The sequence below is a fragment of the Canis lupus genome, chromosome 20 (assembly GCF_011100685.1).
Source record: "Canis lupus familiaris isolate Mischka breed German Shepherd chromosome 20, alternate assembly UU_Cfam_GSD_1.0, whole genome shotgun sequence".
NCBI classification, from domain to species: Eukaryota; Metazoa; Chordata; class Mammalia; order Carnivora; family Canidae; genus Canis; species Canis lupus.
Window position 1 is genome coordinate 37,782,442 of NC_049241.1, and position 13,078 is coordinate 37,795,519.

The window sequence follows — 13,078 nt, forward strand, 5'->3', positions numbered from 1 at the left end:
CATAGGCCCTGCGTGCAGGGATGTGTGGACCTTGTCTGCCCGGCCCAGCCGCTGCTCGCACTGCTCGCACTTCAGCTCCAGCTCCTCTTTCTTGGTGATGCATTCCCGGTACTTGGTCTGCATCGTGGTGATGCCATCCTCCACCTCACGCAGGCGCTGCTTGGCCTCCTCCAGGATCCTCTGGGTCACCTCCAGGTCATCCTGGGCCTCCCGCAGGGCTTGCTGCAGGCAGAGGGCTCAGGGCTAGCTTTCCAAGGGGCCCTGGGACAGCCCTCAGCTTCCTCCCTCCTCTCCCCCAGCGGTACCCAGTACTCACCCGCTTGGGCTCCACCGCCTTGGCCACAAAGTGGTACTTGTGCATGGCACGCACCCACTGGCAGATGGAGGTGCAGGCCTTGGACACCTTGGCGATTGCAGCTGGCTGGAACTCCTCATTGTCAATGTATGGCTGGATGGCTTTGATCACTGCCTCCCCAATGTTGTCCTGGGGAGGGGAGGCATGGGCACTGGGGGTGGGGGCTGCTTCCCGGGGAGGAAGGGGTGGTGGGGTTTGCTAAGGAACACTGATGCCCTGTGTAGGCTTCAGCACAGGTATCTTCCTTAGGGAATAAACAGTCCAGAGGGGCTTGCTGGAAGAGGAACTTCTGTGTCCCAGATTTCAGATAATACTATCAGAGACTTCAGCCACAAGAAACCATGTAGTCTCAAGGTCTGGTAATATGCAGGCCCCATGTAAAATTTGTTTAGCGACAAGGGCTGTTCGTAGCAGGTGTGGAGAACAGCAAGTGACTCTGATGCCCAACCAGGCTCATGTTCAAGAGTATTAATCCTCACCCCGAGAGCTCATCACACTCCCAGGGTTCCTGTCCCACCCTGTGAGAGTCCAACACTATAGTTCAGAATGAGCCCAGGAATCCGTATTGTTCATGAACTCCCAGAGTTTAGAGCCTGGGAACAGGGAGCCTGAGCACTGGCCATGAGCACTCCTGATTCGGGCTGAATTAGGCTTGTGCGGCTTCTGGTTTCTAGACTGATGGAAGTGGAGGAGGAAGAATGGGGAAGTCTCTAGGGGTCCAGCTGCCTATGGGCCATTATCTCCACCCCCTCAGTGCAGCCTGGGGTACTTGGGGCCTGATACTGACTCATGGTGATGGTGGGGGCCAGGTGCACAGGCAACTATCCCCTACCCACTTTCTGGGCTGAAGAAGGTCCCCTAAGAGGAGGGTGGGATCCAGGCTGACCTAAGCATGAAGCAGCCCCTGGGGGAGGACATGGCCATGGATACTGAGAGCCCCAGATAGACAGCAGACAGAGAAACCCAGGGACAGATGGGAGAAGCTGAACCTCAGCTGAGGCCAAGGGAAAGGCGATGGTTACACAGACAGTGAAAGTCTAGGCCAAGGCCATGGCAGTTTTCAGGGAGGAAAGGGCATGAGAGGGGTTCTTTAGGCTGCAGAGCTTTGGAGTGACAGTCACTCCATCAGCCAGAGAGCTCCTGGGGGGCCAGGATATGGTCCCAGTCAGCTCTGTGGCCACAGGGCTGCCCATGGTCAGGCAAAGGGAGACTGAACAAAGAGCCCTGCACTGGGGGGTGGGGGAGGCAGGCTCCTTTGCTCACTTCCTGGGCTTACTCACGGGCCTGCCCGCTCTGTGCCTGGCACGCTCACCTTGTCAAACTTGAAGAGGCTGTCAAGGAAGCGGCCAGGGTCCTGCAGCAGCCCCTTGCCGGGCTCCCAGTAGTCATCCACTTTGGAGCCGGGCTTCTCTCCGGGCACCTTCTTGGGCTTGATGCCCTTCATGATGCACACAGCCTCTATGACCAACTTCACGCCTGGGGGTGGCCGCTGCATGGCCCGGACCTGTGGGTCAGGCCAGGGGAGATTCATCATTGCCTGGGTACCCCTGGCGGGGACAGCCATCAGATGGGTAGATCCCACAGACCCAGTTCCTACTACCACAGACAAAGGGCATGCCTGGGTATCCCCCCACGTCTGCCCCGACCTGTGGTTCCTTCTGCTCCACCATACACCCAGGCCTGACCACAAGGTCCTAGATGCTCAGACCCCAAGCCCTCTTCATGTGCCTGCCTGGGTCCTGAGGGCAGGTTCAAGGAGGTGAGGACAGGCAGCTGGGTTTGAGGCCTGGTTCTATCCATACCTCTCAGCACATGACCCTTAAGGCATGTGGAGTCAGGGGGTCTGGGGTCCCCAGACACTGGGACAGATGCCAGGGGAGCTTTGGGAGCCGCCTGGCCACTCACCTCGGTCACATCATTCTTGTTGAGGTTGCGCAGGCTGGCCAGGGCTGCATCCAGGGCAGGCAGTGCCTCATCAAGATCCTTCTGGGCATCGTCAGCAATAGCTTGTGCCTTCCTGGCCTTCTCATTGGCCTTGATCTCCTCTGCTTGCACTGAATTCCGGGTCTCCTGGGCAATGGTTGTGTCCACCTGGGGACCAAAGGCAGGGAGGGCGCAGCTGGTGGCATGTCAGGGACAGATGTTCCCCCTCCCTTCTCTCCCCTCTTACCTTTCAGTCTCCCCAGGCAAAGAGAAATGAGGGCAGGGATGTCCCCATCCTCCAAGAGCCATCTCGGAGCTCTGGGAATGTGAGAAGCCTGTTCCAAGTGCTTCTGGTGGGCCTGGCATGGGGCTCAGGGCTTTGCGTGCTTGAGCACAACTGCCCTCCAGGAAAGGATCCCCTAAGCCCTCAGGGCATCACCATGCAAGACAGAGAAAGGCAGTCCCCCACATCATGTTCTTTCTATCTGCTGGAAACATTTTTAATACACTGACTTTGCAGAGCAGGTGTGACTGCTTCTACCAGAAAGCTGTCATAATGAACTTGCGAATCTGAGATGTCAGCTATGAAGGACCTGGCCCTAGAATTTGAGGATCTCGTGAAGACTCAGGAGACTTGGGCTGCACAGCTGCCAGAAGTGACCTGCCACTCAGTCCATGTTGTGATGATCAGGGTTTGGATTGCCTGTCTTGCTCTTCACTGCATCCCCTGCCCAGGGCAGGGCGTGGTAGAGAATAGGTTCCAAGCAAACACTTGTTGAATGAACAAATGACTACTGACTGAAGAAAACAGGAACCGAGGGGCTAAGCAACCTGCAGAAGTCAGGCATCCAGCCATCTCGTGGTTGCATGGGGACACCGAGCATCCTCAGACATGGTCAGACATCAGGGATGAGGGCCCGGGAGCATAGCTGACCTTGATCTGCTCCATGGTGAGCACGGTGTCCTTGGCAGCCTCTTCCAGCAGGGGTCGCATCATCTCCAGCTCCTCCTGCATCTTGGCCACGTCCTCGGAAGTACGCAGCAGCTGGTGGATGGGGGACACAGAGAGGAAATCTGGTGTGACAGGGTACCAGAAAGAGAGCTGGGCCTGGAGGGGGCTGGGGAGAGTGTCCTGCATGCAGGGTCACCCGCCCTAATTTATAAGTGACAGGTTATGGCTGGTTGCCCAGTGAGCCCTAGAGGAAAGGAGCAGTCCTCTGAGAATCTGTGGGGTTGACCTGCTTTGGCCTTGACCTTGTTCAGCTGGTAAGGGAGGAAGCTACCCATTTAAACACTGCAGGCTGCTGACTGAGAGGGTGGGCTGGGCCTCCCTGGGGCAGGTCTAAGCCACAGCAAGCAGTACCATGGGCGGCTAGCCATTATTCACAAAGTCCCACCCTGGCCCACCTTGTCAAGGCCACTCTTCATGCGATTCTTGGCAGTTTTCAGCTCCTGTTTCTTCTGCCCAGTTAGGATGGAGAATATATTAAGCAGTTCCAGGTAGCTCTTGGGGGTCACGTAGTTGTGGCGGGCCAGCTCGGCCAGGTACTCCACACATTTCCTGGCCACCGACTGGTGGATATACACGCAAACTTGAATCTGTGGATAGGAGACCACTGATGCCAGCCTTGTAGAGCCTCCAACAAAGACAGGGCACCAGGGTACCCTTGAAGCCACTGCAGTTGGATCCCAAGGAGGGGGCCACATGTAGGAAGCTCAGTGCCTCTCACACTCACTGTCTCCCATGATCCTTATAACCTCTAGATCAAGGTCATTCATTCTGCAGAAGAAAAACCCATGACCCAGAGAAGTCAAGGGGCTCGTTTTGGTTCACACAATTGTCAAAGGCAGAGCTGCCTTTGAACACGGACCCAGGTGTCTCCCAGATCTTGGCCCAGTGCCCTTGTCACAGCTCCCAAGACCTGCCTCGGAGAGTCCTAAGGTGGGACACCCCGCCTCCCTAACCACCCCATGGAGGCTAGATCTGTGATAACAGAGGATCCAAGGACCTCAGCATAGCTGGAGAGGGAAACAGTCTCACTATAGTTCTTGGCCCTGAGGTGACCATCACTCTCTTGGGTTGGACCAGACAAATCTAGCCCCCTATCTGTGGTCTTCAGTTGTTATTAGGAGGCTCTTTGAAGAAAACTGCCACAAAGCCCTCAGGGAATGAAAGAAATAGTGACTGTGTAACATGTGTCCAACCTTCTATATCCCTGTGACAAACTTGTGGCAGTCTCATGATACACATGAGGGAACAGGCTTAGAATGGATAAAGCTGTCTGCCCCAATGCCCCTCAGTATTGGGCCTGGGACTCTCAGCTGGGCCGCAGTGACCCTAAGCCCAAACCTAAACGCTGACAGCTTGCTCCTCACCAAAACACCTACCAGTCCTTTAATTACTTCAGAGGTGGCTTCCAGTTCTGGGATCTCATTCAGGAACATGGTGGCCACAGACTCCAGGGCCTCTGCTGGCCACTCGTTAAACCAGTCAATGGTACAGCAGTTGACAAGGGAGGGGAACTGCCTCAAGCGGGCTCGGAATACCTCTCCAATGGGGCTAGGGGACCAAGAGTCCAAATGAGACACTGACTCACGCCCCTAGGAGCCCAAGACCCTCCTCATGGCAGGCCCAGGTGCATCCCTGCCCAGCCCCGCAGTCCCTGCATGGCCACAATGGCTGCCCATACCTCATACACAGCACCATGTGGATATGGCTGCGCACACGCCCAGTGTAGGCAGCCATGAGGTTGGCCTTGGTGGGCTGCAGGCCTTGCTCCTGGATATAGGGCCGCATGGTATTGACAATCTGGTCCTGCTCATCTGAGGTATAGAGGTTGGGAATATCACCTGAGTTCAGAACATTGTTGATGTCCTCCAGGAAAGACTCATTCTTGATCTGGAGAGAGATGAGAGTACAAAAGCTAAGACTTGATAATGGCCCCTGGGTGCAGGTCTCCCTGGACCTTCACAGCAGACCATGCCACTGAGGCTCAGAGAAGCTCAGGGTCATACAAGTGACCTGGTAAGTCATGGTGTAGGACTCATACCCAGGCCTGCCCTACAGCAGAGACTCTGAACATCACCACTGAGCTGTGGAAGGGTCCCAGGCCCTGGGTGAGAGATATGGTACCTTACTCTCACTTTCCAGCCCTCTCTATGCCTCAGCTTCCTCATAGAAGGAAAGCAGGCCATAGGCAGAAAGAAGTCATTGCTAGGAGGTAGGGGCAGGGCTAGGAACGGGGGGGACCCTACACAGAGTGGAAAGCATGCCAGGGCTCCTGTCTCGGCCCAATTCCGCCTACCAACCAGGTTTAAGTGCTACTCTGTTTGTTCTGAGACCCCGGAGCTACAACCTCACTTCCTCTTAGAGACCTAGGGACAGGCCTCATGTCTGGGGAGCCCTAGAGGCAGCAGCCCCCAAGAGGGCCACCAGGGGCACAGTGCTTCAGGCATAAGTCCTGCAGTCTTTGAGGTGGGAAGCCTTTGGCCAGTGAAGGTGGTGTCACCTGTGGTCAGCCATGGTGCCAGGGACCTTCTTTACTTTTGGGGTATAGTAGTGATCTAGGTCTCCCTAACTCTGACAGGCTAGGTTTGGCCCCCCACCCCGCATCCCAGCCATCCTTCTAAACGTCCACCCCACCAGACAGGGACCTGGGCAAGAAGGACTGACCACTTTCCAGGATGCCACACCAGGACGGGGTTGTATCCAGCCCACCCTGGACCCTGCCCACTGTCCGTGGCAGCGGCACCTGAGTGTCGGAGAACAGGAAGGTGATGGGCAGGCTGTGCAGGCCAGCCTTGAGCAAGACCTTCTTGACATCTTCACGCCACTCGGTCATGCCGTAGTTCTTGGATAGCTCAATCTGGAAGCACTCGTACTCGGCCCTGGAGACATACCAGAGCTCGAGGCCAAGTGCTGAGTGGGGGATAGCCAGACCCCACCCCCAGCCATCTGGAGTCTGGCTCCCAGCCTGGGCAGATCTGCACACTCTCCAGGCCCTGAACCTTCTCTCTTTCCTCCAGACCTTTGCTTAAGCTATTCCCATAGCCTGGAATGTACTTCTCCATCCTCCCAGCTCTGATCCTGAGGGGAGGCCTGTGGCCACCTGACCTAGGAATTCCTCCTGGATGTCTGCAGCCATGCCTCCCACCCTAGAGCACCACGGGGCACTGTTATTGCCTCTCCTTGGAGCCCAGCTCCCCTTTCCAGGGCATTCAGTAGCGTGTGGCTGGATGACCTGGCCCAGCATGGTCCCAACTCCACCAGAAGAACGGAAATGGAAGCAACAGCCTGCCACCGGCCACCGGCCGCCCGCTACCCAGCATGCCCAGGGGTCCTCACATGTGCGAGGCCAGCCGTGTGAGGGAGCTGCGGCCGCTGCCACCCACGCCCAGCAGGAGCGCGTTGCCCAGTGCCTGGCGCAGGGTACGGCTGATGCGGCAGATGTGGCTCATGGCATCCATGAATAGGACCAGCTTCAGCTTGGCTGTGTTGATCTGGTTGTAGTCCTCCATGTACTCCTCAATCACCTGCATCATCTGGGGCCAGGGAGGATGGGGAAATCTGGGCCCTCTCTCCATCCCCCATGCACTAGGGGATGCCCCCCTCCCATGGTCAGCCCCGCTCCTCTGTGCATGGAGGGGCATTGAGCCTTCAATGTAGGATACACACAGGGGCCTGAGGGGCGGGCTTGGAGCCCTGCCTGTTTCCTCCAGGTCTCACCTGGTGTACTGACCTGGGGCCCTCATGGGAGCTCCTGGGAACTAGGAGGGGATGTGTGTGGAGGGAAACCACTGGGGGGGCCACTGCAGCCACACAGCTCCGAGGCCTCTGACGAGGTCTCTTCCGTGCCTCCCTGAGGTCCTGACTCAGGGGTCCTCCCCTCCATGGGCAGCATGAGAGCCCCTCCAACAGGCCAGCATGTCCATGTTTACAGAGCCTGTCTTAGGTGAACTACAGGCTTGTCATCAGAGGTGGGCCAAGCAGGGCCCGTTGTGCCCTTTTGCAAAGTGAGGCAATGGGACCTAGAGTGGCAAGGGCTGGCCCTTATAGTCCTGACCCTCTAGTCATAGTGTGGTGGTCTGTTCGTAGTGCTGTGGAGGGCCCAGGGCACAGGGGGCAGAGCGAAGGGGCCCCTTACCTTCTTCTCACTGGTGATGAGCTCATAGGACTTGACGTCAGAGCCTGGAGACATGAAGTCCCCATAGAGGATGGGCTGGAAGGGACAGATGTCGGCAAAGGCCACCTCCCAGCGCTCCATGTGGCTCTCCAGTAGTTTGTCAAACCAGCCTCGGTCCTCCTCACTCACCAGGCGGTCTCGGAACACGCGGCAACTCTCGTGGTACCACAGACGCAGCAGCTGGACCTTGTCCTGCAGCCACCCCACGTTAGTGCTGGCCCCTGCCCTCGAGACCTGGCTGGGGCAGTGTGCAGGGGCAGCAGCCAACCGAGCACCCCACCTTGTGCCGTGCTGTCCCCTCCCTCAGCTCCAGGCCCAGGTGAGATCCAGCTGCATTAGCTGCTCATCAGCTTCTCCACTCTCAGGGCCCCCATGGCTCCTCAAACCCCAAACCCAGGAGGGATGACTGTTCTCCTTACACCTTCCCAACGCCCCACATCCAGCCACTTGGTGAGCTCCTCTGACTCTGCTCCCATCTCCAAGTCTGCTGCCACCTCCATCCCAGCTCTCCACCTCCCCCTGGGTGAATGGATGGCCCTCCAGAAGCCCCCAGGCCCTTATCTCTACTTATTTGACCCTAGCTTGGCAAGGTCAGGGCTGGCATCCGTCCTGTTCACCAAGTCTCCCTGGTCCCAGGCTCTGTACACACTGACCCATCCACCCCCACTGCAAGTGCAAATCTGCCCCCCTTCACCCCATGGTTCCCATCGCCTTCAGGCCCTATGGCCCCCACAGCTGACAGTCTGCTCCAGCCCACCCGGCACACTGACAGCCTACTCCCTGCTGCAGTTCTGTGCCTTCCACCTGGGCATCTCTGGTTCCTGGGATGCATCCTACTCATACTTCCTTCCAGAGCTTCTGCACAGGGCCTCCATTAGGAACCCTCGCTCTCCCTTGCCTTGCCCTGGGTCCTTTTGTGTGATCCCCATGACCACTGCCATTCTAGGCATGGATTTGACATGCAAGACATGGCTCAGCTGTAGGAAAGGGGGCCTGGAGCCCAGCGTACCCCCAGCCCTGCTCAAGGCCTGGCCAGGTGAAGGCTGGGCAGAGTTTGAGCAGTTAGGCCAAAATCAAGGGGCTGGAGAGGACTATGAGGGCACTGTGTGCTCTCCTCCACTGAACACTGGAAGGAACCCTGCTAGATAGATCCTTACCTCAACCTTCGCCGGGTCGGCCATGAGCATGCCCTGGAAGACCTTGGAGAGGTCCCTCAGGTTAAAGGTGTAGTGGGACTTGGCTGGAGTGGGCAGCAGCTGGGAGGTGATAGTGGAGTACACCATGATAGTGGCTTCCACGAGGGGATCCGTGAAGTGGGCGATGGTGGGGGCCCCAGCTGTGGGAACAGGAAGGTGGGCCTGGATCACACAGGCAGGGGATCCCTGTGGATCCTAATCTCCTGCCTTTGCCAGTGCTGTGTTCTCTCCCAGATGCCCTTTCCCCAGCCTGGGGGCCTGGGTTCTGCGCATCCTTCAGCCCCTCTTGGATGCCATCTTCCCCACAAGCTCTTCCTGGTACCCCCCAGCTTGGGGTGAGGAATCTCCTGCTCTGAGCTCTGCCCTCCTTTACAGCCTCATTACCAACACAGTCTGTTGCCCACTGGGGCACTGGGACACATCCACAGAACTGGGGGTACGAATGGGGTCAGTGCTGGGCAGGGACCCTACTGTCTTGCCCTGTGGGGCTCTGAGCCCAGCAGGGGAGGGTCACATGGCCAACAGTGGCTTCAGGAGTGCAAATGGTGGATGTGAGGGGCCTGGAGCTCAGCCATGACCTGCGGGGCTTACCAGCCCCCCGGAGCTGCTGCAACCACCAGCCTGCATTTTCCTTACTAATGTAACTGAGGTTCTTGGTTCTTTAAAAACTATTCAATTCTTTGCTGGGAACCAAAATTCTGTCAGTGGGAACCTGGGGCAGAGGGAATCCCCTGAAGTGGAAAACAAGAAGGGGCAAGAGGGCTCATGAGCCCCAAAGACGGGTTCCTCCGTTTGTTATCACAGGCACTGTCCTCAGTCCTGGGCACAGAGGGTGGTCCCAGCCGACACACTCCTCACCCTTCAGCTGCTGCCTGCAGGGAGCCAGGCAGCCAATGGATCTGCAGCAGAGCCAACAGTAAAGGGCTACAGAGAGGCCAGCCGCAGCAGAGTATCAGGGGGGCCAGGGTTGGAGGCATTTGATGTAATCTTGGTCAGGGGCGGGAGGGCTCAGGAGGAGGGGCACTAGAGCGGAGAGCTGGACAGCGGACATGTGAGTGGACCCAGGACCAGAGCAAGTGTTCCGAGGACTGCAGTGTTAAGAACCGATTGGGGGGTGGGGCGGTGAGAGCAGAGAGGGGACAAGGGGCTGGGGTAGCCCTGCCTACCACTGTTGGGACTTGGGCTCTTGCCTGTAGTTGAGCAGAGGAAGAATGTGACCCAAATGAACATGGAAATGGGTCCCTTGGCTACAGGTGGAGATGGATAGACGGCTGGATGGGAGGTTGGGATGAGGAATGGGGGTGACCTGACCTGAGAGGAAGGGCTACCCTCCAGCAACAGTAAGAGCCCAGGAACATTAGGACTGAGAGCTGACCTTTGATCTGGCCACACAAAGCCACCATGACAAGGGCACTCTCCAGGGAGTGAGACACAGGGGAAAGTGGGAAGGGTGGCTGGTGCCAGCATGAAGGGACAATGCTCTGGAGCTGTGCTGTCAACATGAGTGGAGAAACGGAAAGATGGCCAGGGTGAACGGGAAGGGGCCCAGAGTGGCTGTGTTAGTTTTGTTGTTAAGACGGGAAATCAGGACATGTTTGCCTGCTGGCAAGAATGGCCCCAGAGAGATGGGCCACACACATCCAGTGTCTTGGGACGTGGAGCCACATCCTCCAGCAGACACTCTGCGGTGGGATTCAGGCTTCAGAGAAGGGCTCTTTGGCTATACCCAGGAGAAAGCTAGTCCTTTCCAAGCAACAGGAGAGAAGACAGGGCTGAGGGAGGCCCGGGTACAGGTGAGTGGTAGACCTGGAAGTCTAAGGAGGGCGCTGTCTTCTGATGGCCTCCTTCAGCTGAGGTGGGACTTGAGCCAGGGCTGGAGGTCTGAAGGGGTTGGTTATTCTGCTGCAATGACCACCAGATCTGCCCTGTGTGAGGCTGCTATAGCAGAGATGCCCACTCACAGCAGAGATGCCCACCCTTTGAATAGGGCCAGCCTCTTTGGAGCCTCTGCTTCTCTACACAGGGTAAGAATTTGTTGGGTTTCTTTATTAATCCATTTAACTCACATTGACTTTGCTTTTACTATGGGTTGAACACCACCCAGGCACTGAAGGATGACTGCTATAGGAATGGTCGAGTGAGCCTCTGAAAGTGTTTGCTGTGGCAGTAGCTCAGCGTCCCGATATGAGCCTGAGGATGGTTCTCTGTGGCCACTGGGACTCAGCCTAGGCCACACCCAACTGGAACCCAGGGCTCACCCTGGAACCAGTGTCCTACCCCATACAGGCCCTGTCCAGGCCTGTACTTACGCACAGGCTCCCGGTAACTTCTCTCCCCGAGGAGTCCATCTAGAGAGTTGAGGGAAAGACATGGGGCTCAGAGTTAGGTAGGTCCCTCGCTGCCCACCTTGGCCAGCCTCCAGAGCAGCCACCTACCAGCCACCCTCCTCAGCAATGTGGTCCCCACCCCTAGCCCAGCCTGTAGGCAGGTTCTGGCCTATCACCACTGGGGCAGGGCAGGCCAGGCCAGAGGAGGGAAGGCTGACGCCCATCACCCACCACCTGGGACAGTGCCAAGGGGAGTTCAAAGGTCAGAGTGTATGTTAGACAGGAGGTGGGCTGGTGGGGAAAACCTCATCTTGATGTAGACTTTTCCCCAAACCCCATGGAAGGTGAGGGCCTCTTTGTCTATTCTATATTGGTTCCTTTCCCTGAATTATAAAAGTAACATCCTTCCACCGGCTTTTCTGAGCAAGTACTAACATAAGTGTGGACTTATGCAGGTGAATACACAAGTGTGCGTGTGTATAAATCATATATTCAGCAATCACCATGCACCAGGCTTCATGCTAGATGCTACATGCAATGTCTATTTAACCTTCTTGACTTGGGATGGTGGACACTAGTATCATCACCCATCATACAGATGGAGAAACTGAGGCTCAGAGAGGTTCATGAATTGGTAACATAGCTGAGTAAAGGGTGAAGCCAGGGCTGAGGTCGCTGCCTCCACCGTTCCACCCTTTCCAGCCGTCCTAGGAGTAGCTTACCTGGCCTGGGCTTCTGCCTTTGCCCAGGGCCTCCCCAACTTCCACCCAGTGCTCACCCATCCAACTGCCCAGGATGGTGGAGAAGATGTGCTTCTTGCTGACCTCGTCCATCTCAGCAAAGGACAGGTAGTTGAAGTGGCGTGTCAGCCGTGGGGTGATGGCATTCCTGCCTCCGCCAGGGGGGCCCATGGCACAGATAAAGTTGATGTCCACCAGGTTCTTGAAGGATCCTGGAGTGGAGGCAGGAGGTCAGGAGGGAGCCCTACCTGGGGCTGAATTATGACTTTTGTGGGCCCTAAGCACTTGGCCTTCAAGGGCCTCCTCCTCTATAAAGACATTAAAAATTATAATTTATAACAGTATTAGACTAAAGATAAATATATTAGTAGAATACATTAAACATTAAAAACATTCTTTGACCTAGAACTTCATTTTCCTGGTGATTTTAAAAGAAATCAGAACATTTCTGTGGACCCTCTAAAAGTACTGTGGGCACTAGGCCCTCTGCCTACCCTGCCTAACAGGAGAGGCCCCCAGCCCTGCCCAGCACACCCAGCCTGCACCCCGCTGGGCCAGCCAGCACGCACCAATGACCTTGCGGTCATACCAGCCGCCATGGTCCATCCACTGGCGCAACAGCTCGATAGGTGGTTGGGCGCCATATGTCTCCAAGGCCGGCATATTCAGGTCATCGATGAAGAAAATGAAGTTGCGTCCCAGGGGCGGCCCAAACACACCCTTTCGCCTGTGGGGAGGGGCTGTGTGAGCCCAGTACCCACTGGTACCAGGTCCTCTGGGAATCAAGGGGTGGCAGGATAGCAACTGCTTTCAGCCTCCTCTGAATTGTTAGACTTCTTGAACAGCCTCTTGTTCCCCTCTGAACATCCTGGGACATCACACTTGGCCGCCTTGAGTCTGGGCTCCCTTCAGGCTGAGTCCCGCCTTGCAGGCAGGCCCATATCAAGCCCCACTCGAGTACGCAACCCAGGGTGGGCACCCATGGCTTGGGATTTCTGATGGATGATGGCTCCAGAGCAGTCTGCAAGACAGCCCAGGGCCCTCCAGGAAGTTTTTGGCAAACCCGAGAGCATAATTCAGTAAGGAGCTGAGAGAGTGGCTGGTTGAGCCAGGCTTGGAAGGACACTAGGTGTAGAAAGGAACAGAGTGCATGCCTCTTGTCCAGCTTGCTGTCAATGAGGTCCTGGGTCTGGTTGGCCGAAGTCCGGGCTGAGAAGGTGAGGAAGTGGCTGATGTACTCTAGCGGCAGGTTCTTGAGGAGCTTGTCAGAGATGGTGAGGGTCTTCCCCGTGCCTGTTGGCCCAATGCATAGCACCTAGGAGAACCAGGGTCATGTGTTTAAAACTCTTACAAG

The 13,078-nt window shown here is 56.7% G+C and overlaps 1 protein-coding gene across 1 annotated transcript in view; it reads right to left on the bottom strand.

Moving 5' to 3' along the window:
• The window catches only part of DNAH1 (dynein axonemal heavy chain 1), a 76,637-nt gene that overhangs the window by 10,181 nt on the left and 53,378 nt on the right, over window positions 1–13,078 (bottom strand). Inside the window, exons 43-58 of the mRNA XM_038566258.1 lie at window positions 12,879–13,039; window positions 12,294–12,451; window positions 11,763–11,936; window positions 10,967–11,005; window positions 8,619–8,797; window positions 7,423–7,653; window positions 6,624–6,820; window positions 6,031–6,166; window positions 4,969–5,177; window positions 4,667–4,838; window positions 3,686–3,877; window positions 3,213–3,323; window positions 2,261–2,446; window positions 1,668–1,859; window positions 317–484; window positions 31–222 (exon numbers count right to left, since the gene is read on the bottom strand). Of these exons, the coding sequence (XP_038422186.1) occupies window positions 31–222; window positions 317–484; window positions 1,668–1,859; window positions 2,261–2,446; window positions 3,213–3,323; window positions 3,686–3,877; window positions 4,667–4,838; window positions 4,969–5,177; window positions 6,031–6,166; window positions 6,624–6,820; window positions 7,423–7,653; window positions 8,619–8,797; window positions 10,967–11,005; window positions 11,763–11,936; window positions 12,294–12,451; window positions 12,879–13,039 (2,697 nt within the window). The remainder of the gene's footprint in view (window positions 1–30; window positions 223–316; window positions 485–1,667; window positions 1,860–2,260; window positions 2,447–3,212; window positions 3,324–3,685; window positions 3,878–4,666; window positions 4,839–4,968; window positions 5,178–6,030; window positions 6,167–6,623; window positions 6,821–7,422; window positions 7,654–8,618; window positions 8,798–10,966; window positions 11,006–11,762; window positions 11,937–12,293; window positions 12,452–12,878; window positions 13,040–13,078) is intronic.